The sequence below is a fragment of the Aethalodelphis obliquidens genome, unplaced genomic scaffold (genome assembly GCF_003676395.1).
Source record: "Aethalodelphis obliquidens isolate GAN/ISIS:26980383/991018 unplaced genomic scaffold, ASM367639v1 scaffold2, whole genome shotgun sequence".
NCBI lineage: Eukaryota > Metazoa > Chordata > Mammalia > Artiodactyla > Delphinidae > Aethalodelphis > Aethalodelphis obliquidens.
In genome coordinates this window covers 65,794,965-65,819,616 of record NW_020837946.1, presented here as the reverse complement: position 1 = coordinate 65,819,616, position 24,652 = coordinate 65,794,965, and the positions used below count along the sequence as shown (strand labels likewise).

The window sequence follows — 24,652 nt, the reverse complement described above, 5'->3', positions numbered from 1 at the left end:
AAGAAACAACATGCATACTTTCAGAGCCCCTGACTAATTTGGTCTGTATGATGCAAAAACACAAGTTTTTATTGCCCAGGATTTACCAAGATAAACAAATTAATTTCAGCAATCTTACTTTGCTTCTACGGAATTTCCTCCAAATAAATGAAAAATAGACTCAAAATATTGACTTACAAATCACCTGGTATTTTCCTTTTGAGCATAGCGCATAGAAGTATGCTATTAACTTCAGACCCAAATGGTAGAGTTAATATTTTCCACAATTTACCCCTTGTTTAGCATCAGACTGGACCATAAACTCTCAACCTCCACGTGCCAACTTTAGTGCCAAAATACATAGTTCTGTTTACTGCTTTCTGCCTTTCCAGCTATACCAGGGCTTTGCTGATAGCTGTTGACACTAAATGAGCCAGGTGTGCCTTAGGAGGGTAACTAGATTGCTGCTCAAGCATTGGCCCCAGAGTGGCTGCACTATGGCTTCCATTTTTTCTTAAGTTATTTTATTGAAGTGTAGTTGATTTACAATGCTGTGTTAATTTCTGCTATACAACAAAGTGGTTCAGTTATACATATATATATATATATATTCCTTTTCATATTCTTTTCCATTATGGTTTATCGCAGGATACTGAATATAGTTCCCTGTGTTCTACAGTAGGACCTTGTTGTTTATCCATTCTATATATAGTAGTTTGCATCTGCTAATCCCAAGTGGCTTCCATTTTTAATCCACTCTGATCATGAACTCTTTATTATAATATATGGTACAGCTTACTTTATTTTATCTACTTACATTCTGACCCTGCCATTGTGAATTAGTCAGTTTCTCAACTCTCTTCTTCACTTATTTTTAAAAGCATTTTTTAAGGTTGGGTAGCTTCTTCAGATGGCTAATGTCAGTTACTCTGTGCTTTTTATTCCTTTAATTTACAAGGGTCAATATTATCTCCATAATATGTGATCATTTTACAGCAACACCAGTATGCCCTGTTGGACCACCATAATGGTGGTCCCAAAAGCTGTGTCCTGGGCAGGATATATAGTACTGTTGCATTTAGACACTTCTGCTTCAGGATGGTAATGGTGAATGGGATAAAAGAAGAGGAGCTGAGAGGCAACAAAAACTTAGCCTTGTGTATGAAAACAGACTAGTTCTTTTTCAAAGCAGTAATGAAAGCCACCTTCTTCTTCTTTCTTCTTGCTCTTGACCTCACGGTAGTAAAATGAACCCCTGAACTCTGTAGAGACACAAAGTTGAGTTCAATCATTCTGTAAAGGGCACAAATTACTAGGTAGATATATCAGGGAGGTTCGGGATTCCCTAAGGCAGTTGTGCTGAGTGAATTTAATCTGTTTTTCCCAGGCTTGAAGAACACAGACTCCTTTTTGATAACTTCATTCTGTGATGTTAGTTAAATCGGGGCCTGGAGACAGGAGATAGCCCACAAGAGCCCATTCTGGGACTCCAATTCAATCATCAGAAGAGAGACGTGAGTGGCTCCTAAGTTTAGGAAAGCCACACTTAAAATATCCTTCATGGGCTTCCCGGGTGGCGCAGCGGTTGAGAGTCCGCCTGCGGATGCGGGGGACGCGGGTTTGTGCCCCGGTCCGGGAAGATCCCACGTGCCGAGGAGCGGCTGGGCCCGTGAGCCATGGCCGCTGAGCCTGCGCGTCCGGAGCCTGTGCTCCGCAGCGGGAGAGGCCACAATAGTGAGAGGCCCGTGTACCACAAAAAAAAAATATATATATATATCCTTCATAAGGCTGATCTTGTGGCATTTCAAAGCCTTCCTCTTAAATATATCCCATAGGCTTTTTGATCATTGTTTCTACAGTGCTATTTATAACATGCAAGTGCTAAAACAAGTATAAGCACATGTTTGAATTATAAACCCTAGTGGATAGGAGGAAGCACTAATCCTAGTGCACTTTGACAGTGTTAGAAATGCCAAGAGCCCAGGTAAAGGGCTTCTGCTCTCTGCAACTATTGTCTTCTTCCAAGCCTTGGAAAAACATCTCTTAACTGTCTTTTGGGGAAAGTGTAATCTGGCTTTTTGTGAAAGGATGGTACAATAGATTCATCCAGAAGGTTGAAGAATTTTTTTTTTTAAATAAATTTATTTTTGGCTGCGTTGGGTCTTCGTTGCTGCACACAGGCTTTCTCTAGTTGCGGTGAGCCGGGGCTACTCTTCAGTTCGGTGCACAGGCTTCTCATTGTGGTGGCTTCTCTTGTTGTGGAGCATGGGCTCTAGGTGTGCAGACTTCATAAGCTGTGGCATGTGGGCTCAGTAGTTGTGGCGCCCAGCCTTATTTGCTCCGTGGCAGTGGGATCTTCCTGGACCAGGGCTTAAACCCATGTCCCCTGCATTGGTAGGCAGATTCTTAATCACTGCTCCACCAGGGAAGTCCATGAAGAATTCTTATAATCTAAAAATACAGGTACAAAATCTAAGTAAATTTTTTTAAAAGGAAATTTGTCTAGAGTACTATGAATTGTCTAAAAAATAAGTAATAAAATTATCAGAGGTGTTTATAGTAATTATTTTAAATGAGTACATTAAAATGTTTTTATTTCATTTGTAAATTATGGCCTTGAAAGATAATGTCTTCAGGGCATCATTTGTATGATACTAAGAGTAAATTAGGTTGAAAGTTATCACCCAAAAAGCAGAGTCTCTAGCCTGCTGTAAGGTGGTGACGGATGAGGCTGTCAGATAGGGTAGCAGATTACTGGGCAGATTATAGAATTTTGCTTTTTACAGTGATCTTTTACATTTTGACAAATTCTTCTCTGTTTTGAGATGATTTAAACATACAGTTATGAAGCAGATCAGAGCTTCTAAATCTAAGTTGAAAATTGTCACTGCTGCCAGGAGTACAAGTATTTTGCCGTGAACGTGTACATAAATAAATGGGAGAACTACGTACATGCTTGAAAGCATTTGCTTCCTGGCAATCTCTTCTGGAGAGGTAAAGCAATAAAGAGGAGAGAAAGTTGGGAAAGCTAAATTCTTGCCCAAATGTCCTCCTTCTCTTGCTCTGTAATCTTTGAGTCTGTTTCTTCTGTCTGAGTTTCTCATCACTGGAAGTGGAAGTTCCATACAGGCAGGGATCACCATCTGTTTTTTCCACCAGTATGTCCAATCATTTAGAAAGTGCCTGGCATATAGTAGGCCCTTGGTTTATATTTATCGAATAAGTAAATCCTTGAAATGAGATGTATCATAGCACCACTCTGTATTTGGCTTGAGAGAAAATGAGATAAATGAAAATAAATATGAGATAAATGAACTTGAACCCCTTGAAAGAATATTCTTATATAAATCCAAAGTGATGCTGTATTCACTTTTCCTTCATTGCTTATACAGCCTTCCAAACAGAAATCATCTTTGGTCTACAAATAACAAATTTTGGGAGGATGTGGAGAAAAGGGAACCCTTGTACACTTTTGGTGGGAATGTAAATTGGTGCAGCTACTATGGAAAACAGTACGGAAGTTTCTCAAAAAAAAAAAACTAAAAATAGAACTACCATATGAACTGGGTATATATCCAAAAAAACCAAAAACACTAATTCGTAAAGATACATGCACCCCAATGTTTATAGCAGCTTTATTTATAATAGCCATGGTATGGAAACATCCTAAGTGTCCATCAACAGATGAATGGATAAAGAAGCTGTGGTATATATGTATGATGGAATACTAGTCAGCCATAAAAAAGAACAAAATGTTGCCATTTGCAGCAACATGGATGGACTTGGAGGGCATTATGCTAAGTGAAATAAATCAGACAGAGAAAGATAAATACCATATGATATCACTTGTATGTGGGATCTAAAAAATACAGCAAATTAGTGAATATAATATAAAAGAAGCAGGCTCACAAATATAGAGAACAAACCAGTGGTTGCCAGTGGGGAAGCAGGGAGAGACAATAAAAGGATGGGAGAGTGGGAGGTATAAACTATTGAGTGTAAAATGGGTGCAAGGATGTATTGTACAACGCGGGGAATATAGCCAATATTTTGAAATAACTGTAAATGGGAAGAAACCTTTAAAAAGTGTATAAAAATAAAACATTTTTTAAAAAGAGATATACACCCCCCCCCAAAAAAAGTCATCTTTGGAGTCTGCAGCAGTTGACATCTACCAGAAGCAATGTGACACCAAATCTCAGCCTTGTTCAGCTCCCTTAGCATGACCTCAGCTCTACTGTGAAATGATGGTTAAAAGACTGGGCTCTTGAATACTGAATCCCAGTTTCACCACTACTTATGTGACCTTGGCCATGTTATTTAACCTTTGGTGGATTGGTTTCCTCAAATGGAGACATGGGTAATTTCAACACAAGGAGTTATATAAGGATAAGATGAGATAATTCATGTAAAGTTCTCTGCATAGTCCATAAATGTTAGCTCATATGTGTATTTTTTTATGTCCAAGGAGTCCATTATTTCTTTCTGTCTGTTTCATTCATTTCTTTCTTCATGAAAGAAATAGCTCCAATTCTGTAAGACTGGGTTACTTCACTACAAAAGAAAAAGACTGGGCTAGATGATGTCTAGCATGTCTTCCAACTCCAAAAGGTCAGGATTATAACGTGTAGCTCTCTTTTCCCTCAAATACAGTGTGTATCTCAACGTTCCATCGTGCTCTGTGCATCTTGATTTCCCTGTAACTAGTAATAAAAGTTCTGATATATCTCATGACGTTTTCAATTTTCTCAGTGTATACTTGGATTAAAATCCCACTGTCTGTAATGTTATTTATTGGAGTTTTCATCAAATGAAAGCTTGGTTAGATTTAGGTTATAAAAATACCTAAATGGTGCCTTTGAGCCTTTTTTGGTGTACATTTTTACTGCTTTTTGGAATTTTCTAAAATTTAGAAACAGACATGTTTTTCATGCCAGATGCCTTCCATATCAAAATAAGAGCCAAAGCGTTTGTAGTATATGTCTTTTCTGATTATAGTATGCTACGGCTCATGTGAAAACCATAAAAGTAAAACTTAAAAGGTTAGGGGAAATGAGAAATTAAATTGTGCCACTGATCCACAGACTACTGGCAACTTTCCTAAAAGTTTGCTTAGACTACCATTATAGAAGGACTTAAAAGTCTACTCTGCCACAGCTGGAAGAAAATAGAGGAAAGGAAAGAGAAATCGGTGCCAACTCTGAGAGACCACATTTTTAGTGTCTCCCAGCCAGAAAAGGTTGACCATAGATTGAAGATCATCGAGTGACACTTTCTAATTCTTCGCCTCTTCTGAAGACTGCTGCCCTGGCTGTTCACTGAACTGTCTCTTTCCCTTTCAGCTTCCTCCATCCTTAAAAGGGAGAAGCGGCTGAGGACGAAGAATGTACATTTCAGTTGTGTCACCGTGTACTACTTCACCAGGAGGCAGGGCTTCACGAGCGTGCCCAGCCAAGGCGGCAGCACCCTGGGCATGTCTAGCCGTCACAACAGCGTGCGCCAGTACACCCTGGGCGAATTTGCCAGAGAGCAGGAGAGGCTCCACCGCGAGATGCTGAGAGAACACCTCAGGGAGGAAAAACTGAATTCTTTAAAGCTAAAGGTAAAAAAACCTTAGACGCTCACTTTTTTTTTTTGCCAAACCCCCATCCTTACCTCACTTTGGTTGCATTAACCATTTTCATATTTAGATCCACAGATTAAACTGGGCATTTTCCACAACAGACTGTCTGCTGAAGCTTTTTAAAAGCAAAAACAGTATGGTCGCCTGAAAACAGGGTGGAAAACTTACCTGACATTGTTTACTTATTCATCCTATGAATATTTCTTTAGATCCTAGACCCTGTGCTTGGGCTGGGACTATGTAGTATGAAACATAGATGTGATTCCTTTTCTCCTGGGACTTACGTATCAATAGGAAAGATAAATATTAATCATGTAGACAAAATAAAACCACATCTTCGTGAAGTGCTGTGAAGGGGAGTTGCAAGGTGCTATGAAAGTAAGTAACAGGGAATTGATGTGGTCCAGAGGTCAAGGAAGGTTTCCTCAAGGAAGTGATGGTTGAACTGAAATCTGCACAGATAGACAGGAAGTGTTGGCGAGAGTGGTTCAGGCGGCAGGGAGAGCTGGAGCTGCCTCATGGCAGGAGGAATCACGGTGAGCACACAGAGCTAGCATGGCTGGAGCAGAGTTGAAGAAAGTAGAATAATGCGGGGGGTGGTGGTGGTGGTTGGGCTTTGTAAGTCTGGTTGAGGCATTTGTTTCCTCTTCATCCTGATGCCATCAGAAGTCATACAGGAGTCCTAAGCATGGGGTTGGGGGTGGCAGGGTAATGTGATTCAGTTCATGCTATGATGTGAGGATAGTTTCGGGGCAGGGGCAGCCATGCTGGGGGAGCTTATGGAGTCAGACCAGGTAAGAGGCTATTACAGTGGTCCAGGAGAGAGATGATGGTAGGTTAGATTAGACTGATGGTAGAGAGAGGAAGAGAGATGGACAGAGGGAGTAATTTAGGAAATAAAATCGACAGTCCTTGATGATGGGTTGGATTAGGAAGGGAAAGAGGGGGACTGTCAAGAATGACTCCTGAATTTCTGGCTTGCAAAACTAAATGGGTTGTGGGTGATATTACTTTTCTCAATAACGAGGATACGACAAGGAATCCAGGAAGAGAAGCAGGTTCAGGCCGGGGGGTGCGGGCGGGCAGTGCCGTGGTGGTTATATAATGAGATCATTTTTGGAGATACTGCTTTTGAGAGGCTTTTGAGTTATCAAAGTGATGTCTGGGAGAGGTCCAGGTGGAGATAACTATTGTTGTGCCACCTTAGAGATTAAGTGGAGAGAAACACAGCTCAGAAAACCTTTTCCTCAACCGGAGACACTCTTTATGTTTGTATTGAGCCATCAGCCTATCAACATGTAGAAAGTGCTCTCCCATCATTATCTAATGAAAAAGGAAATCTTTCTTAGGAAATCCAGAGTGCTAAACATAAGGGATCACTGGTTAAATAGCAGAAGCACCATAAGCACATCTGTGTTACCTGTACCTTTAGTTTCCAGTATGAAGTCAGTTGGCAGAGGTGTGATGTGTGTTTCAAAACACCTTGTTTTTATGTATTTTGCAACGTATGCATGTGCTTTGTTCCCAATTTACAAGAAGGCAGTTGCTTAAATGAAGCTAGACACAACCTAGCCTAAAGTGTGCCTTATATTTTCTTTGGTGGTATTTTTGACAGATTTCAATGAAAGTCTCTTCAGATTTTTTGGTAGCCAGACACTGTTACTGTTGTTCTCCATGATTGCTTTGCATGTAGCCTAATTTAATGATAATGCTCAGATTTGCTTCTGAAATCCACCCTCTGCCTTTCTAACCCGCTGCAAACCAACTCTGCCCCCTACCCAAAGGGTGAAGTCATTCTCCAGATTCAAATATTGGCAGAACAATAGTGATGGCTGCTCTTCATTAAGTGATTTTTATTTGCCAGGCATTTTATAAACATTATTTAACCCTAACAAAACCCCACTGGTAGGTAAATTATGAGACCATGTGTACAGCCAAAGAAGAAGAAGCACAAAGATGTTAAGTAACTGGCTCACTCAATAGAAAACTGGTTTTGTTATCCTGTTCCTTACTATTCTAAAATTAATTGATTATTCCCTATAGGCATTGGGAAAGACAATCTCTGTACCTATAGGGAGTTGTCCCTTTCTGGGGTTTGGTACTGTGTGCAGTGGTTTTTTAACAGCTGGGGGACTGTAATTCTATCTGAGAGAAGATTTATTGTGGTGACCTTTGAAGCACATTGTACATTCCATGACTATTAGGGGGAGCTACACACCTGCAGGGTCCTTCCTCCATACCAGGCAATGATATATTCTAATACTATAATTTGTATTCAGTTACTTCTACCCTTTTATTTTTAACAAGCTAAAGAAGAAGCAAAAAAGAGGCTTCTATTATTGATTTACTTTTGTCATTGTGCTTAGTTTTGGAAGTTGGGAAGACATTCATCCGAGTGGGTGTCATGTCTTGGTTTGTCATTGATAACCGAAAACATGCAGCTTTCCCTTTTGGTGAAGATATAAACAAAAGGCATTAGGACATCATCACTCCTTCCAAATGAATATCAAGCAAAAAGATAATGGGATTCTAAGGTGATCTGATCTAAGCCTCCCTATACTGAAAGTATTCAAAAACTCGGAAACACATGTCACATAAAACGAATGAAAGATCACGGCAATGTGGACTCACTGGCTAAAAAAAGCTGAGGGAAATTAATGAAGGAAAACATATATTTTAATTGTGATTCCTCTAGTGTATTAACTTTTATGAGTTTTTAAATATCATTGACTATGCTTGTCTAAGGTTTAACTACCCCAAATCTAACATTAGCTATCCAAAAACATTACCTATCCAAAAATTTCACTCTGATACTTGAAATTTCACTTTTAATGTGACGTTTGTTTTGAAATATACCTCTGGCATAAGCAACGAAATGTGACTAAATTGATTCCATTTTTTGGCTGGAGCAGCAAGAGAGGGTCAGTAGCTGAGAGAGGGGTCCAAAGAGGAAAGGGAGGATTATTAAAGACAAACTTTGCCACTTTGGTTTTGCCTGGAGGTGGCCCTCTGTGGGTGACAGCGAGCTGCCCATTGAGTAAGGAAAGAGAAGGCAGCATCTGACAAAAAACACTTTCCAAAGCTCTCAGCACCAAACTTTTTCCTAAGCCCTTGCTAGGAAACTCATTGGACTTGGAACTGGGTAGTTTCCTTCCTACTTACTTCAGAATCAACAGCCCCAGAAGAGTAAGAAGTTTCTCTTTCCATTCTATCTGTGTGTCTTTCCAGGGTGTCTCTCTAGGTTCTAAATAGTGAGCCCATTTATACAACACCACCTCCTCCCATGGGGCCCTCATAGTGAAAGGTTAGTAAAAAGAACACAGACACGCATCTTGATGTTTCTTGATGTTTCTTTGGAAACAAAATAAGATAGAAATTTAGCTCTTCATTGTAAAATGTCTTCTTATTTAGTGATTCATCTCTTAATCAAATTATGAGTTAAATATATTAAGAAATAATATATGCAATTAGATTTGTAGAACAAATCCAATTTTATTTGGGGGGTTCAAGTGTGTCTTTTTTGTTGTTGGCATTGGTGTTCCAAACATTGCCTAGAAACAATTAATAGAGAAAGCTTATTGAATAAAGTGCATGTTTCTAGAAGAAATAACTAGCTTTAGATTTCTAAATTACAGCGCACAGTACTTTTTCCCTGTCAAGCCCATTCAGACATGTTGTACTCTTCACAGTAATCAATGCAGTCATCTTAATTCTATACTTTTTTCCAAATTAAGTACTTAGATTTCATCATCTGCACCACATTGTTGAACAATTACATTAGACTTTATTCCCATTTCACATGGGTCTGTAAAATGCATTAGGGGGCTATTTATATGTTTCAAAAGAGCCTTGGCATTCGAATTGCCTCTGGGGTTATATCTTACTGGATTCTACTACCTTGGTGTAGGAAATGTACCTTAGTTTTCACAGCTTTCACTGGACTCCCTTTCTCAATGTTTTTTCAACATTGATTGTTTTTCCTCTCCTTTCTAAGATCAAGCCTTTCTCTACTCTTGTACCATTTCCAGAGGCTTTCCAAAGTTATACAGTTTTCTCATGGGTCCCTTGACTAATGCTTGGTTGTTTGCTGTCTTTCTTCATAAAAAAATTTACCAGATGGTGACTCTTCCTTTAAGGAGCAACCTTGAAAATATCTCTATCTAAATCTCCTTCGCCCCAAATCTTAGTTTTATGACTGTGTGTTATTCATTTAGAAATTTACCTGTACAATATTATAATTCTTCCTCTTCACCCCCAGCCCTGCCCCTTGTATCCTCTTAAGAGTCTTGTGATTTAACTAACCTACAGGTAAAGTTCTTAAATACCTAGAAGATAGGTGGGATTAGAGATTTGTGAGAGGTGGTTGACACCGAATATCTCTAACCTATAGTTTCAAAATTTGGGGATGTGGTTTTAACTATTTCCTTATACCACAGTTCTTATCAGACGGGTCAGAATCTGCTGATCTTGGTAGTCTTAAGCTCCACTTATTCCTACAGAACTTCTTTGTCAGCCTCTGTAGAGATTACTCAGGAGCATACGTAGTACCAGTGCTTCCAGAATGCAACCCTCAGTGGAGGCCTGCTCCAACACTGAATGCAAAACTTTGATTTCCATTTGCCATGTCACATGTACAGCCTATTTTGACAAGAACAGAGAAGACACACCTAACCAAAGTGATGCATCCTGAGAGACTGGGCTTCAGCCCTGAGCAGATGCAATATATTTAAGAATAGGTTCTTTCAAAATATTGCTGGCATTTTCATTTAAATGGAAAACTTAAGCATATGTAATCACATCTCTTCATTCTTCCTGTACAGTAAACATTGATCTTCTCATTGAGGAGAAATCTGTTGAACTGATTCTCCTGGTTAAAATATGGGGTTCATGCAGCGGTGTGCTGTAGCCAGCTTGTAAAAATTCTTCACTAAAGAGGATTGTCTCATCTCTTCCCCATGGTAGCTCAAAATCACCCACGATGGGAGTATTCACACCGTGCGACTTGCCAAACACAAAACTAACAGCACAATTAGACAAACAAATTCGACAACAAATTAGAAACACCCCTCCCTTTTTTTTTCAGAGACCCAGTTGTTAAATATTTATCAGCCACACTCTTGGATTCATTTAGCTTATTAGCTGCTGCTAAAAGAGACAAAGTTTGTCTGAACCAGAAGGGAGGATAAAGGAATGTATGAAAAATTTATATGTCTTATTGTTGATATTATCATCTTTTCTGGTGACTTTTGGGGTGATATGTAAACCAAAGACTCATTGTAAATTCAGGTTGTTGAAATATTTATTAGCTGACAAAACAACCTAACATTTCAAGGACATGATTAATCTGGTTCCAATTTGCCACCTGCAATTAACAACTAATGAGCCAAAGAATTATACTATAAGATTTGACTGAATGTCAAAATGATATGAATGTTTTACTTCAGTTTGCCAGAGACCTTAATGACCAGGTTATCTATCCAGCTCGTAGCATGTAACCAGGAATTCCTTTCATCAAATACATATGCAGATTTGTATATCCAGCCCCTTACTATACATCTCTGGCAACCCAAAGCACACTGATTTTTAAAAAATTTTATTGTAGCATAGTTGATTATGGTTACCAAAGAGGAAAAGGGGGGAGGGATAAATTAGGAGGTTGGGATTAACATATATACACTACTATATATAAAAGCACACTGCTTTTTGAGAAAGCCAATTCCATTTTGTAGCTGTAAATTGTTAGAAAGCTCTTCTTTCTGTTGATCAAACTGCTATCATCTAATTGTACCTTTTGACCCTAATTCTGGCCTCTAAGGACATAGAATAAATCTTGTCCCAGTTCTCCAAACTCCAAGTGTTTGAAAGCAGTGTTGATGGACACGCAAATATTTGATAATAGGCTATATGGATGGGCTCCATGTGTCTCTGTTCTATAAGATTAAACATCCTTAGTTCTTTTCACTAATCCTGCTGTTTTTCAGACACTTTATGGCCTTGGTTACCTTCTTCTGGATATAATGCTATTTATTTATGTCCACCTCACAATATGGTACTCGATCTGGACATTGTACTCCTAGTGAGATTTGTTCAGTATGTTACATTACATTCTCCCAAGTCGTGGATACTCTATCCACAGTATACACTAAAGGTACAGTAGCTTTCTGGACCTTAATCAATTTTTTTGTTCATATTATGCTGGTGGTAAGTAAAACAACAACAACAAACAAAAAACAAGCAAGCAAACACACAAAACCCAGGTAAATCAGGTCTGCATCATTACATAAATGAAAACATTTTAACATCTCCTGGGCAAGAATCCTCTTCAGCGCTAGACATGGTGTACAGAGAAGGATCAATAAAGTTTTGTTTTCTATTTTAATGAACCTAATCTTGTCATCTGAAGATGTGATTAGCCTGCCTTTTAGTTATCCATCCAATATATTATTTAAAAACTATATTTAACAAGACAGGGCCAAGTTCAGGATACCCTCTCAGAGTAGTGGCCCTCAAGAGGAAAAGGGGGAGACTTTCCTGTCACCACCCCACAGCGACCTCCCTGGAGATTCCTTGCCAGGTGGGTCACTGCTGCCGATAGGATGTGTGGGTGCCACATCCCTCATTGGTGGTGCAAAGGAGCCGAGCATCGCTGTTCTTTGAAACATTTTCAACGTTTCAACTAACTAAAAATCCATGCATTCAACCATACCCTTATTAATCATCTTGTATTCCATCCTTCCATGTACAGAACATAAGAAATTTTGCCAGAGAATCTCAAGACTAGATCACTGGTTTTCTAATTATGTTCCATGGGGTCGGGGCTCTGGGTGCCTCACTCTTGCTTTTGTCTGTTTTATATGTTAAGATTCTTCACGGGCTTTAATTTGACAAATGGACATTTTCTCCCTAGTGAGCCCAGGCAACAGTCACTGTTCCCTCTTTTCACATGTACAGACCATCTGTTTAAATCATCTTTTCTGGAATTTTATCTAGAATTAGCACTTTTTATTTTTATTTATTTATTTTTTTTAGTTTTCTTTTTTTTTTTGCGATACACGGGCCTCTCACTGTTGTGGCCTCTCCCATTGCGGAGCACAGGCTCCGGACGCACAGGCTCAGCAGCCATGGCTCACGGGCCCAGCCGCTCCGTGGCATGTGGGATCTTCCCGCACCGGGGCACGAACCCGTGACCCCTGCATCGGCAGGCAGACTCTCAACCACTGCACCACCAGGGAAGCCCTAGAATTAGCACTTTTTAAAATAATAATTCACTTGCATTTTGATTACCTTTTAATTCCTTTCCCTATGACTCTTCACAGATATTTGACTGAGCAATCATAACTTTAAGCTTTTTCATTGCTCTAAAACATGAATACCCTGGGCCTGGGTATTCTTACATAAAACAGCTGAGTACTCTTTCACTCTCTCCCACCTCTTGTTTTTACATGAAATCCTTCCTAGCTGTTTTCCCATTTCTTGTTTAAAGGTTTTTCTCCTTGATAGAGACTGTGGAATCAGAATAAGAAGTAAATAATTCTACTTTGTGTCTTTGTACCTCCCCTCCCATTTTATTTGTCAATCATTTCCTCCTTCCCACTGCTTCTATAACTTGCTCATATATTTTATTGAACTTACCACACTGTATCATATTTGTTACATGGTCATCTCCCCAGCAGACTAGAAGCTACTTAGATGGAAGCACTGTTATACATGTGTAAACCCTGATACCTAATACAGCGGCTGGCAGCATAGCATAGTGATTAAGGATATTCATTCATTCATTCAAAAATATTTATTCATCAATTAGTATGAGGTTGCAGTTAACACAGTGCTGGAGACAGAATTATGAGCAAGACAGATATGGTCCTTGTTCTCAATGTATTCACAGTAGAATGAATGAGGGAGGTATACATAAAACCAATTACCAACACTAATATATTACTACAAAACTAGGCAGCATACTATGCTGATTAAACGCAGGCCAGGGTAAAAGAGTTAAAAGTCAGCTGAGGAAATCAAAAGTAACATTATTTCAACAGTGGTAGCTGTCACTTGGACCAGCTTCTTTTGCTGGCATATCTATTAGAAAGAACACCTCCGCAAGCCCACAAAATAAAAACTCAAAGGAAATGCTAACTGGTGAGAATGTCATATCTTCAGCTGGCTTCCTGTCTTCTTTTTTGAGCTCCTGTTCTCTGTATATGAGTCATATATTTTTTTATTTCTGAATGAGCTAATTATAAGGAAGCTTGTCTGCTCTTTGCCTCCTGCCCTGCAGTGCTGAGATCAGCTCTTAGAGCGTGGCTGCAACCATATCCTTTTCTTCCATACAGGTTTCCTGTTACTCTAAGAATTTTCACTCCAAACTGGTCTCGTGAGCCTGGCTCAAGCTTTGGAGTCAAATAGACCTGAGTTTGATTCTCAGTGCAATCACTAATTATCTATGTAACTAGACTTTGGCAAATTATCTTCTCAAGGCTCCAGTTTTCTCCAAATACCATATTCTAAGGCATATAGAGAATGGACTTGAGGACACGGGGTGGGAGGGGGAAGCTGGGGCCAAGTGACAGTAGCATCGACATATATACACTACCGAATGTAAAATAGTTAGCTAGTGGGAAGCAGCAGCATAGCACAGGGAGGTCAGCTCCATGCTTTGCCATGGCCTAGGGGTGTCGGATAGGGAGAATGGGAGGGAGGCTCAAAGGGGAGGGGATATGGGGACATATGTATGCACGTGGCTGATTCACTTTGGTGTACAACAGAAACTAACACGGTATTGTGAGGCAATTATACTCCAATAAAGATCAATTTTAAAAAAAAGAAAAAAGCACTGTTGCAAAACAAAACCAAAAACAAAAGCTCCAGTTTTCTCAACTGTAAAAATACTTCCTAAGATTGTTTGCAAATCAGGTGAGATAATTTATATAAAGTATGGAGGGAATTCAGTACCTGGTTTTCAGTATATGATAGCTTGGCCCACTCATTATACATATCATCATCATTATAATAGGCAGGAATCAGTGTTTGTGGAATTGAATTATTCTTTCACATTCTTGTTTCCACTGTCATTGTTACATGTGTTAAGAACTTTGTAATAACCAGGAGATTTTATTACTAAGAACACCTTTTAACCACTGAAGGGAAGTGTTTTTATTTCTGTGGGTTTTATTTTGTTTTGTTTTGTTTTCAGCATTATAGTCCATCCACATTTTCAGTGTTTCCCTCTCCATAATCATTTTGCACTAAATTAGTTTCTTCAAGCACTTAATTCATCAAAAAGTTCATCTTGTAGGAATTTACAGTGGAATATATCCACTACATGCTATAGCCAAAAAAACCCACAAAAGATTGAATGCTGAGTTGATAATCCCCTCCCCCCCCCACTCACTCACTCCCCCGCCTGACCTGGTACTTGATTCAGGATAGTCTGAGAATCACTCCGCCGATTCTGACAGTAATGTGTAATGTGTCCCATCCCGCAAATGTATTTAGATGGGCAAAGGTTTTACTCTGTTGCGCTTTGGGAACTGTTTACTCATACGTAACAGTACATATCAGACAGATTTGCAAAAGTAAGATGTTTCAATTCTGTTTAAGAAAAGTTATAGTCCTTTCATTTGTAGAGTGAGTCTGGACAAGTTTACACAGTGGCTCAAGAACTAAGTCCTATCTTAAGTAGCATCGTTGGAACAAAGCAAGTACACACACACACACACACACACCCCCCTTAAGATACTTCCAATACAGTATAAATAAATGCACATATATGTGAGATAAATATAAAATAAGATAAGGATCACTAAATCAAATTATGAGTTAAGTCATTACTTTTCACCTGTAAAATGGCTAAGGCAGGGGAAGGGAGATGCTACTTTCTGAAAACCTAATCTTTATTTACTTTTTTGTTTTTTGCTTATGGATCAAGACAGGAAGGGATGCCACAAAAGTTCAACCAGTCTGGCCAATTTGCAAACCAATGAATGCATGCTCTGTCCCATCTCAGGCCTTTGAAGCTGTTGTTGCTCAGTGGGGAATACCTTCTGCCTCCACCTGTTCAGCTAACTGCTACTCCACCTTCAGATTCAAGCTTAGGTGTGAAAGTCTACCCTCCTCACCCCATCACCAGCCCCACCTCAAGGTGGCCCTCCTGCATGGTTTCAATGCCTTGTGTTCAAGCTCAGCTAGGAAATCCTTACAAATTGGATTGAAATTACTAGATTCCTCTTCTCTTTACTCTAATCCATTGATTTCAAGACCCATGTCTTGTGCACCAACACACTTAGAGCCTAGTGTAAAATAAGCACAAAAGATTACTGAATATATATTCAATATATAAAAAGTATGTCTATATAATTATCAAGACAGTTAAGAACCCAAGCTGTAGAGTTAAATATTTAGGATTCTGATGTGGTACACACCTCACTGCTTATGATCTTGGACAAGTTATTTAGCATTCCTGTGCCTCAGTTTCCCCATCAGTTAAATGGATAGAATGCTAATATCTACTTCATGAGATTTTTGTGATGGTCAATGAGTAAACACAGGTAAAGTGCTTGCAGCAGTGACACACAGATTCAGAACTGTTACTATTATCATCTCATGTCTGATTCTCTCACCTTTCTTTCACCTCCAATCTCTCTTCTTTTCTCTCTCTCTCTCTCTCTCTCTCTCTCTCTCTCTCTCTCACACACACACACACACACACACACACACACACACACACACAAGCAGGCTTGAAGGTCAGGATCCTTTGGTGGTCTCCTTAAACCACATTTTTGGCAAGATTTGTTTGAGCTCTTGGAAAGGCAGTGTTCTTTGGGGAAAAGAACACTGAGATAGAAATGGTCCAAATCCCAGACTGGCTTCTAAGGAATCTACTTCAAAAGAGAGCATTCCTTTGAATATGCTGGTTACTCTGTATGTATTTATTTTGTAAACAAAGTAGCTTGTTAGACACATTGAGGTTTAACTCCACATTACAGTCCCTGTACTGCATTAGGTACCATTGAAAACTTGGAATCTATCTGTTTTACACAGGGAAAAGCATGCTAAAATAGGGGTCAGGGAATTAGGTTCTATAAGCATGTCTTGGAGGGGACACAATTAATCTGAGCCTCAGTAATGCATAAAATAAGGAGGCTGTATTTGATGAACTAACATCTGAAAATTCAATGATTCTATTTTGAGATAGGAAGAAGACATTTATAGGTATCACTCATGTCAAAGAGACAAAATGTACAAAATAAATATTCTTGTGAAGATGGGCCAATGGGGTAAAGGAGTCAGCAAAAACAGATGAGGAAATCATGGAAGACTCCCTAGAGTTTGTTGTACAAGATCTTGAAAGCATGATGAACATGAGTTGATGGACAGAAATAGAGAGCTCATTGACTTATTGCCCCGTTGCTCTAATATAGAAAAATGCATTTGAAAATAATGTATGTAATACTCTGATTTAAAGGAGCATTTAAACTCGATAGGTTTGGTCTGCGTTTTAAAGGGGCAAAGGGGCATATCCTGGAGGAGAAGGCTGGGGAAGGACTTCCAAGGGGACAGCAGAGAATAGTATCTGTCAGTGGTTACATAACCAAACCAGGAACCGTGAGGACAAAGAGATAAGCCAATTAACCGGGTTGAACTAGAATATTTCCAGTCTTCACTAGAAATGGTAGAGATGATATTGGATAGATGAGGAGAAAACCTTGCCAGATCACTTCAATGATAATGTGAGATTTTTTTGAAAATCTAAATTAGGGCCCTTGTGGGTTCTTGAACAAGAGTAAGAACAGTATGTAGCTAGCTGTGTATCAAGGACTTTTAGATTCTTAATTGAATTTTTATTTAAAAATGAAACTGTTTATTGTAATTTAAGTGTGGGAATAAGAAATGCAAATTTTATTTCTAAGGGCTCTTATATTTGTTTTTTTATGAGTGAAGAATTGTTTTATTGTATTTTTTTAATTTTTATTGAAATATGGTTAATTTACAATGTGTTAGTTTCAGGTATACAGCAAAGTGATTCAGTTTTTATATATATATATATATATATACATATATATATATATGTAACTGAATATGTATATATATCTTCATATATATATGTATATATAGATATATCTTTTTCAGATTCTTTTCCATTATAGGTTATTACAAGATATTGAGTATAGTTCCCTGTGCTATATAGTAGGTCCTTGTTGGTTATCTATTTTGTATATAGTAGTGTGTATATTTTAATCCCAAACTCCTAATTTATCCCTCCCCTCCCCTTTCCCCTTTGGTAATCATAAATTTCCTTTCTGTCTGTGAGTCTGTTTCTCTTTTGTAAATAAGTTCATTTGTATCATGTTTTAGATTCCACATATAAGCAATTTCATATGATGTTTGTCTTTGTCTGACTTCACTTAGTATGATAATCTCTAGGTCTATCCACATTGCTACAAATGGCATTATTTCATCCTTTTTCATGGCTGAGTAATATTTCATCACATATATGTGTATGTATATATATGTGTGTGTGTGTGTGTGTGTGTGTGTTTATATATATCTTCTTTATCAATTCATCTGTCGATGACACTTAGGTCGCTTCCATGTCTTGGCTATTGTAAATAGTGCTGCTGTGAACACTGGGGTGCATGTATCTTTTCGAATTAGAGTTTTCTCCAGATATATGCCCAGGAGTGGGATCATACGGTATTGGAATAAGCATCATCTGTAGTTTATTTGAGATACAGTTGTTTCTTTTTCATTCTTAGATACCATTTGGTTAGTCATGTTGCCTTAAAAATTGTCATGTTTTTAAATGTTTGCTGAAGTCTTACTTTTTGTTGATTTTTAGATTTCATGTATTATATGACAGCAACCATTATTTTTTAAAAAATCAAACCCTGTTGATATGAAATGAAGTTTTTTGTTGTTTTTGTGATGTTACCAGTTACTGTTGGTGGACATCACAGAAAAATGAAAACAGCTTAACCAATACATTTATAAAGAAATTCCAAGGAAGGAAATAAATTACAGATCACACCAAGAAACAAAACCCAATAAAAGGAAATGCCCAACTCTATAGGAACACAGATTTAAGCTCCGAAATATAAAAAAATACATAAATTAGTAGCTTTTGACAATGCATTTCAGGGACCCTTTGCAATATATTTTAATATACACTTGCTACTGTGTTGTTTCCTCTACCTGAGGGCAAAAATCAGTCTTCTGTTTGTTTTTCAATACATTCAGAGTTGTCCAGGTTGGGATTTTTGGTCAGTAATAAATATTCTTATCTAAATATAGGATTTTTCCTAGGAAGATAAGAAACTGATGTCTGGTGTCACCAGGGTATTTTAACTGTGTAATAACTGAATTGTTATTAAGATCAAAAGGCATAGTAATAATTGCAGTTAATGAAGTTCATGAAGTGATACATATAAAACTTAAAGAATCAAAAAAGCTTCCCTATCTAGAACTTCCTTGAATAATCTCTGAGTTTCTTCATTTATTCCTGTGCTGCTTCCCAGAATATAGTTCTTGCTTATATTCAGAGGAAATGTCTCTTTCTAAATGTTTTTTAATGAAGAAAATATATTATGTGGTGATATGGCAGTAAGAAGTGAAATACTGACTCAGGGTTTCCCGATGGGTGAAATTAATTTAGAAGAGAAATATACACAGAAGCAGAAAAGTTATGGGTATGAGACACAGTCGTCCACAGGTGCTATTATGTGGAAGGTATTGCTCTGGGCAGTTTCCTATGAACTCCTTCGAGGGAGGAGTTCATTGTTTGGGTTGCCTGTTGGCAAGAGCCTGCCACGCTGCCCTCTGCTCCTTGTCTTATTGAGAGCACAGTGACCTAAGTGCGTCATATCAAGCTCTCGTTCATGGAACATTCTGTAGGGAAACCGTGTTTGTAATCCCAACAGCACAGGACAGCAAAACTTTACTTCCTAGTACATAGTTTCTCTGGAGCCCAAAAGACAGGGTTGTTATTTCAAGGACGTGTTTGCTTATTTAGGTGGCAGTAGCTTCCGCTGAGATGCTATCACCTCTGAACAAGGACACATTTATTCCAACATCAAATCTGTCCATCACAAACTGAGTCTAACAATAGCTTTCACTGATGGGCATCTGTAACCTCTGGCCTTTTTCACATCGCGCAGGCTGAAAGCTCCAGCAACTATACCTCCTAACATTAAGAGGTTAAGAGTTCCAATTAACAAGTCTTGTGTCCATTTAAAAGCCTATCATTTTGATGCATTCATTTTCCTTCCTGTAATTTCTCTAAAGAGAAAAGTAAAAGGAAATGATTTGACTCACAAACATGTTCTTCATCCCTATGAATCATTTATTTTGTAACTGGAAGTTTATACCTCTTAATCTCCCACACCTATCCACAAACACTTATGGATTATGGGGACATAATGTTATATAATAGCTTCATTCTTACCAAGTGCAGAAGTAGGGATTTTAGACCCTGTCCATGCTAAGTCTCTTTTTTGCTGCTTTGTATTTCTAGATGACGAAGAATGGCACCGTGGAATCTGAAGAAGCTAGCACTCTTACAGTGGATGACATTTCTGATGATGATATCGATTTAGACAACACCGAGGTAGACGAGTACTTCTTTCTCCAACCCCTGCCAACAAAAAAACGGAGAGCACTGCTGCGGGCCTCTGGGGTGAAAAAGATTGATGTGGAGGAAAAGCATGAGCTACGAGCCATCCGCCTATCTCGAGAGGACTGTGGCTGTGACTGCCGGGTGTTCTGTGATCCAGAAACGTGTACCTGCAGCCTGGCAGGCATTAAGTGTCAGGTAAGGATTGGGGTTTCAAGGAATCCGAAGGCATGACATTATACACCAACCCCTAAAGAGGCAGTTGTGTTCCATGTAATGAAGTTTCCCACACGTGGAAGAAAATTCTGGGGTAAGGCAAGACACATGATTCAAGAAGAGAGAAATACTAATTCAATGACATTTAGGGGTATATGTAATATTTATATATATATGGTATAGTGTGAAAGGCAATCCAAGCTGCAGTTGTCAGTTGAAATTGTTTGCTCTTGGATTCATTTATTATGCAAACTTATTTTGTCTTCTTACAAGCATTCAGGGAGATCATGACATCCCTAACATTTAAAGTTTGTATTCTCTGATCCATCCATGGGGTATAAAATGATGATTGCTTAGAGGTAGTGTAGATTAGTGGGAAAATTACTAGACTGGGACTTAAGAAAACTGAGTTTTCCTCCTGGCTTTGCCTTTTGCCACGATGTGAAATTGGCAAGTCAGGTAAACTTACTGGGTTCAGTTTTCCCACTTCTAAAATGAATGGGCTGGGCTGGATCAGGGGTTGGGAAACGATAACTCACAGGTCAGATCTAGCCTGCCGCCCTGTTTTTGTAAGTAAAGTTTTATTGAAGCACAGCCATGTATTTTTTGTGTGTGTTTACATGTTGCCTATAACTGCTTTCATACTTCTACAGCAGAGCTTGAGTAGTTGTCGCAGAGACTGTATGGCCCACAAAGGCTAAAATAATTATTCTCTGGCCTTTTTACAAAAAAAGAGCTTACCAACCCCTGAACTAGATGCCTCTCAGGTTCCTATCCATCTATATCATTGGTGCGCCATGATTAGTTAGGGGTTTTTATTGTATGCAGAAACTCAACTTTTTCAATAAGAGCCTCTCAGGCAGACAAAAGGAGAGGACAGTTCTTATCAGCTGAACAGTTGCTTGAGGTAGATTCACAGAAAGTGGAATCACAGGTAAGAAAGTAGCTATAGATTCTGGCTCGACATCTGCTACTACTTTTTGTGGGGACCGGGATGACTGTGCTAGAACCCACTTTCTCCTCTCTTGCATGGGAAATACCCCATGCTTGGATAAGGTGGAAAGAAGGGCAAGTTCTTTCTGGTTGCCTGTGCTCTGGTCTGCATAAAAGTGGAATCTAAGCCAGCAAGTATCTTCGGAGTCCCTTAGATTGCCCAGAATTCCACTCATCACCTGAGTGAAGAGCTCAGTCCAACAACACTTGCTGAACCTAATCACTCTATCTACAGAGTCCAAACACTCGAATAATCATGGGATATTGATTAAATGAACATCTTCTTCTCTCCAGAAGCTTGTAGTCTAAGGGAGGGGTAGGGAAGGCCGGGGAGCCAGCAACTAAACAGAAATCCACCAGTCACCGTCATGAATGTGCGTACGCATCGCAGCCTGCAGTTGCATACGTGCGTCACCTACCAAGGATCCAAAAGAATGAGAAGGTACACCAATGAGAGTGAGTTATCACACTGCTTGATACTAAGGTGGTGTCAATCTGGACACTTTGGGCAGAGAAGTTCATTTTATAATAAGCAAAAAAAAACTCCTGGCTAGAATGAGAAATGTCATGTCATTTAGACTAAAAATAGCAGGTGGGGATGAGGGCAGTAAGTTTGTTTCAAACTGAGCCTGTGAGCTGGCATGCAGCAGAAAAAAAGGGAGCTTGGGGAAAGGACAGAAGCATTGAAAAAAATGGGAGCAAAATTAATGGGATGGAGAGAAGAGGGAAACGGAGAATGGCGACAGAAGTAAAGAAAGCACAGGAGGGATAAAGGAACAAAACTACACACCATAACTCATTTTTATTTTGAGTATGGGTTTAAAATTAGGTTAACTCATGTTCTAAGCCTTCACTTCCCTTTTTGTTTCTGTCTGCAGTTTGATTGTCGTTTGTTCTGGCATAAGTGGGTTTAAGTCATCCCAGATTTCAAAGGCTTTGCCCTGAGGTACTGGATTTTTATTTGATTTGTAAGAGTTCCAGGGGGCTAATCTGTGTTCTTCCCTCCAAGGTGGATCGAATGTCTTTCCCATGTGGCTGCACTAAAGAAGGATGTAGTAACACAGCAGGTAGAATTGAATTTAATCCTATCCGTGTCCGGACTCACTTTTTGCACACAATAATGAAACTTGAACTGGAGAAAAACCGAGAGCAGCAAATCCCCACGCTGAACGGCTGCCACGGGGAGATAAGTGCCCACAGTAGTTCCATGGGCCCTGTGGCTCACTCCGTCGGATATTCCATCGCAGACAATTTTGAGATTGAAACGGAACCCCAGGCTGCAGTGCTGCACCTGCAGTCGGCGGAGGAATTAGATTGCCAAGGAGAGGAAGAGGAGGACGGTAGCAGCTTCTGCAGCGGAGTCACGGACTCCAGCACCCAAAGCTTGGCCCCCAGCGAGTCAGACGAGGAGGAAGACGAGGACGACGAGGAGGAAGAGGAGGACGACGACGAGAAAGGGGACAGTTTCGTGGAAGCTTTGGGTCCCCATGCCGAAGGGGTCCCTCTTCCTTCCGTCCTTTGTTACTCCGATGGCACGGCCGTCCACGAAAGCCACGCGAAAAGCGCTCCCTTTTATGCCAACTCTTCTACCCTCTATTACCAAATAGACAGCCACATTCCAGGAACTCCCAACCAGATCCCCGAGAACTACTCGGAAAGAGAGACTGTGAAAAGCGGTGCCCTCTCGCTGGTGCCTTACACCATGACCCCGGAGCAATTCGTGGACTATGCCCGACAAGCGGAAGAGGCGTACGGCGCCTCCCACTACCCAGCTGCCAACCCCTCTGTCATCGTTTGCTGCTCCTCTTCGGAAAACGACAGCGGTGTGCCCTGCAATAGCTTATATCCCGAACACAGGTCCAATCATCCTCAAGTGGAATTTCACTCATACTTGAAAGGCCCCTCCCAGGAAGGGTTTGGCTCTGCATTGAATGGGGACAGTCACATTTCAGAGCATCCTGCTGAAGATTCTTTGAGCCTCGCAGAAAAGAGCAGATTGCACGAAGAGTGCATCAAATCGCCCGTGGTGGAGACTGTCCCTGTTTAGTAGCTTAAGTTATTCTTGGACCAACTCTTCTCCTGTGTAAAGCACTGTATTTAATTGGATTTCCTGGGCTCATCGTGGTTTCAGCTGAGGACCAAGAAAACTTGGACCGTGGTGAATCTTCCAGACTGTATTTTGTTTTCTCCCTTCTAGCTACGTGACTGTGCCGTTGCACAAATGCAGTCTCTATGAGGGTTTTAAACGATTTCAGACTGTTTTGATAGAAAATGCTAATTTTAAAAAAGCATATCTCACAGTTGCCTACCTGTGAAACTGTGTGAAGCCTGCCAAGCTGTGTAGATCAGAGCTCCAAGTTTTGGATTATCGGGCCTGTGCAAGATTGTTAACTAAGACTGGGAAATAATAAGATTTAGAGTCCTAATTTTCGATATATCTGAAGATGATGGTGACTTTTTAATGTAAAAGTAATTATTGTAAGAAAAAGATTTAATTGTTCCATGCGTATTTTATTTATGGTAGTTAGAAGTCATGTTTTGATGAAAACGAACAGCAGCATGTTCTTTTAAGCTGAAGACACATAGTTAGTACCACCGAGCATGCCCACATGGATTGCCTCTGGAATCCATTCACATTTTTATGATCGTGTCTGATCAAATTTGCAAATACTTTCTTAAGGGTGAAATAGGCCTATTTTTGCTATTTTGGACAAATAAATGAGTCTATATGTGCAGGTCCTTACACAGTTTTCTCTAAAGTTAACAGTTAGGACAATCCTCTGGTGAGGGTCTAGTTCATTGCCCTCCCTCAGTTGACTCCAGAGATGGAGGTAGAAGGAATTGCCTTTCTTTTTTAAACAGCATCATCTTGGTTCTTAGCTTGGACAGCACCTTCAAACTCTACTCCCCTGCATCAAAATGCACTTTAGTGCCCCTTCATGGTACCTTGTGAGGGGTGGGGACTAAGAACTCTTTGAGATGAAAAATTTTAAAAAAACATTTTTTAATCTGTAACTATTATAAGGTTCATATAATTAAATAGAGGAATCACCCAGTGATACTTTATGAAGGAAAAATGACCTGTTTTCCTTCACCACTCTCAAGACCTAACTCGGTAAAAGCAGAGGAGGCCGAGAAAACACGGAAGAGACAGAACCTCAGCAACCAGCCTTTTTCTACAGCGCGATCAATCCATCTCTACACAATGAGCGTATAATGAAATTTCCATTTAGTGA

The 24,652-nt window shown here is 39.5% G+C and overlaps 1 protein-coding gene across 2 annotated transcripts in view; it reads left to right on the top strand.

Moving 5' to 3' along the window:
- Positions 1 to 24,407, top strand: part of CSRNP3 (cysteine and serine rich nuclear protein 3) — an 87,077-nt gene extending 62,670 nt beyond the window's left edge. For both annotated transcript variants that reach the window (XM_027115191.1, XM_027115181.1), the window contains 3 exons: positions 5,322 to 5,581; positions 20,109 to 20,405; positions 22,426 to 24,407. In XM_027115191.1, the coding sequence (XP_026970992.1) occupies positions 5,322 to 5,581; positions 20,109 to 20,405; positions 22,426 to 23,463 (1,595 nt within the window). In that variant the 3' untranslated portion in view covers positions 23,464 to 24,407. The remainder of the gene's footprint in view (positions 1 to 5,321; positions 5,582 to 20,108; positions 20,406 to 22,425) is intronic.
- The last annotated feature ends 245 nt before the right edge of the window (positions 24,408 to 24,652 follow it).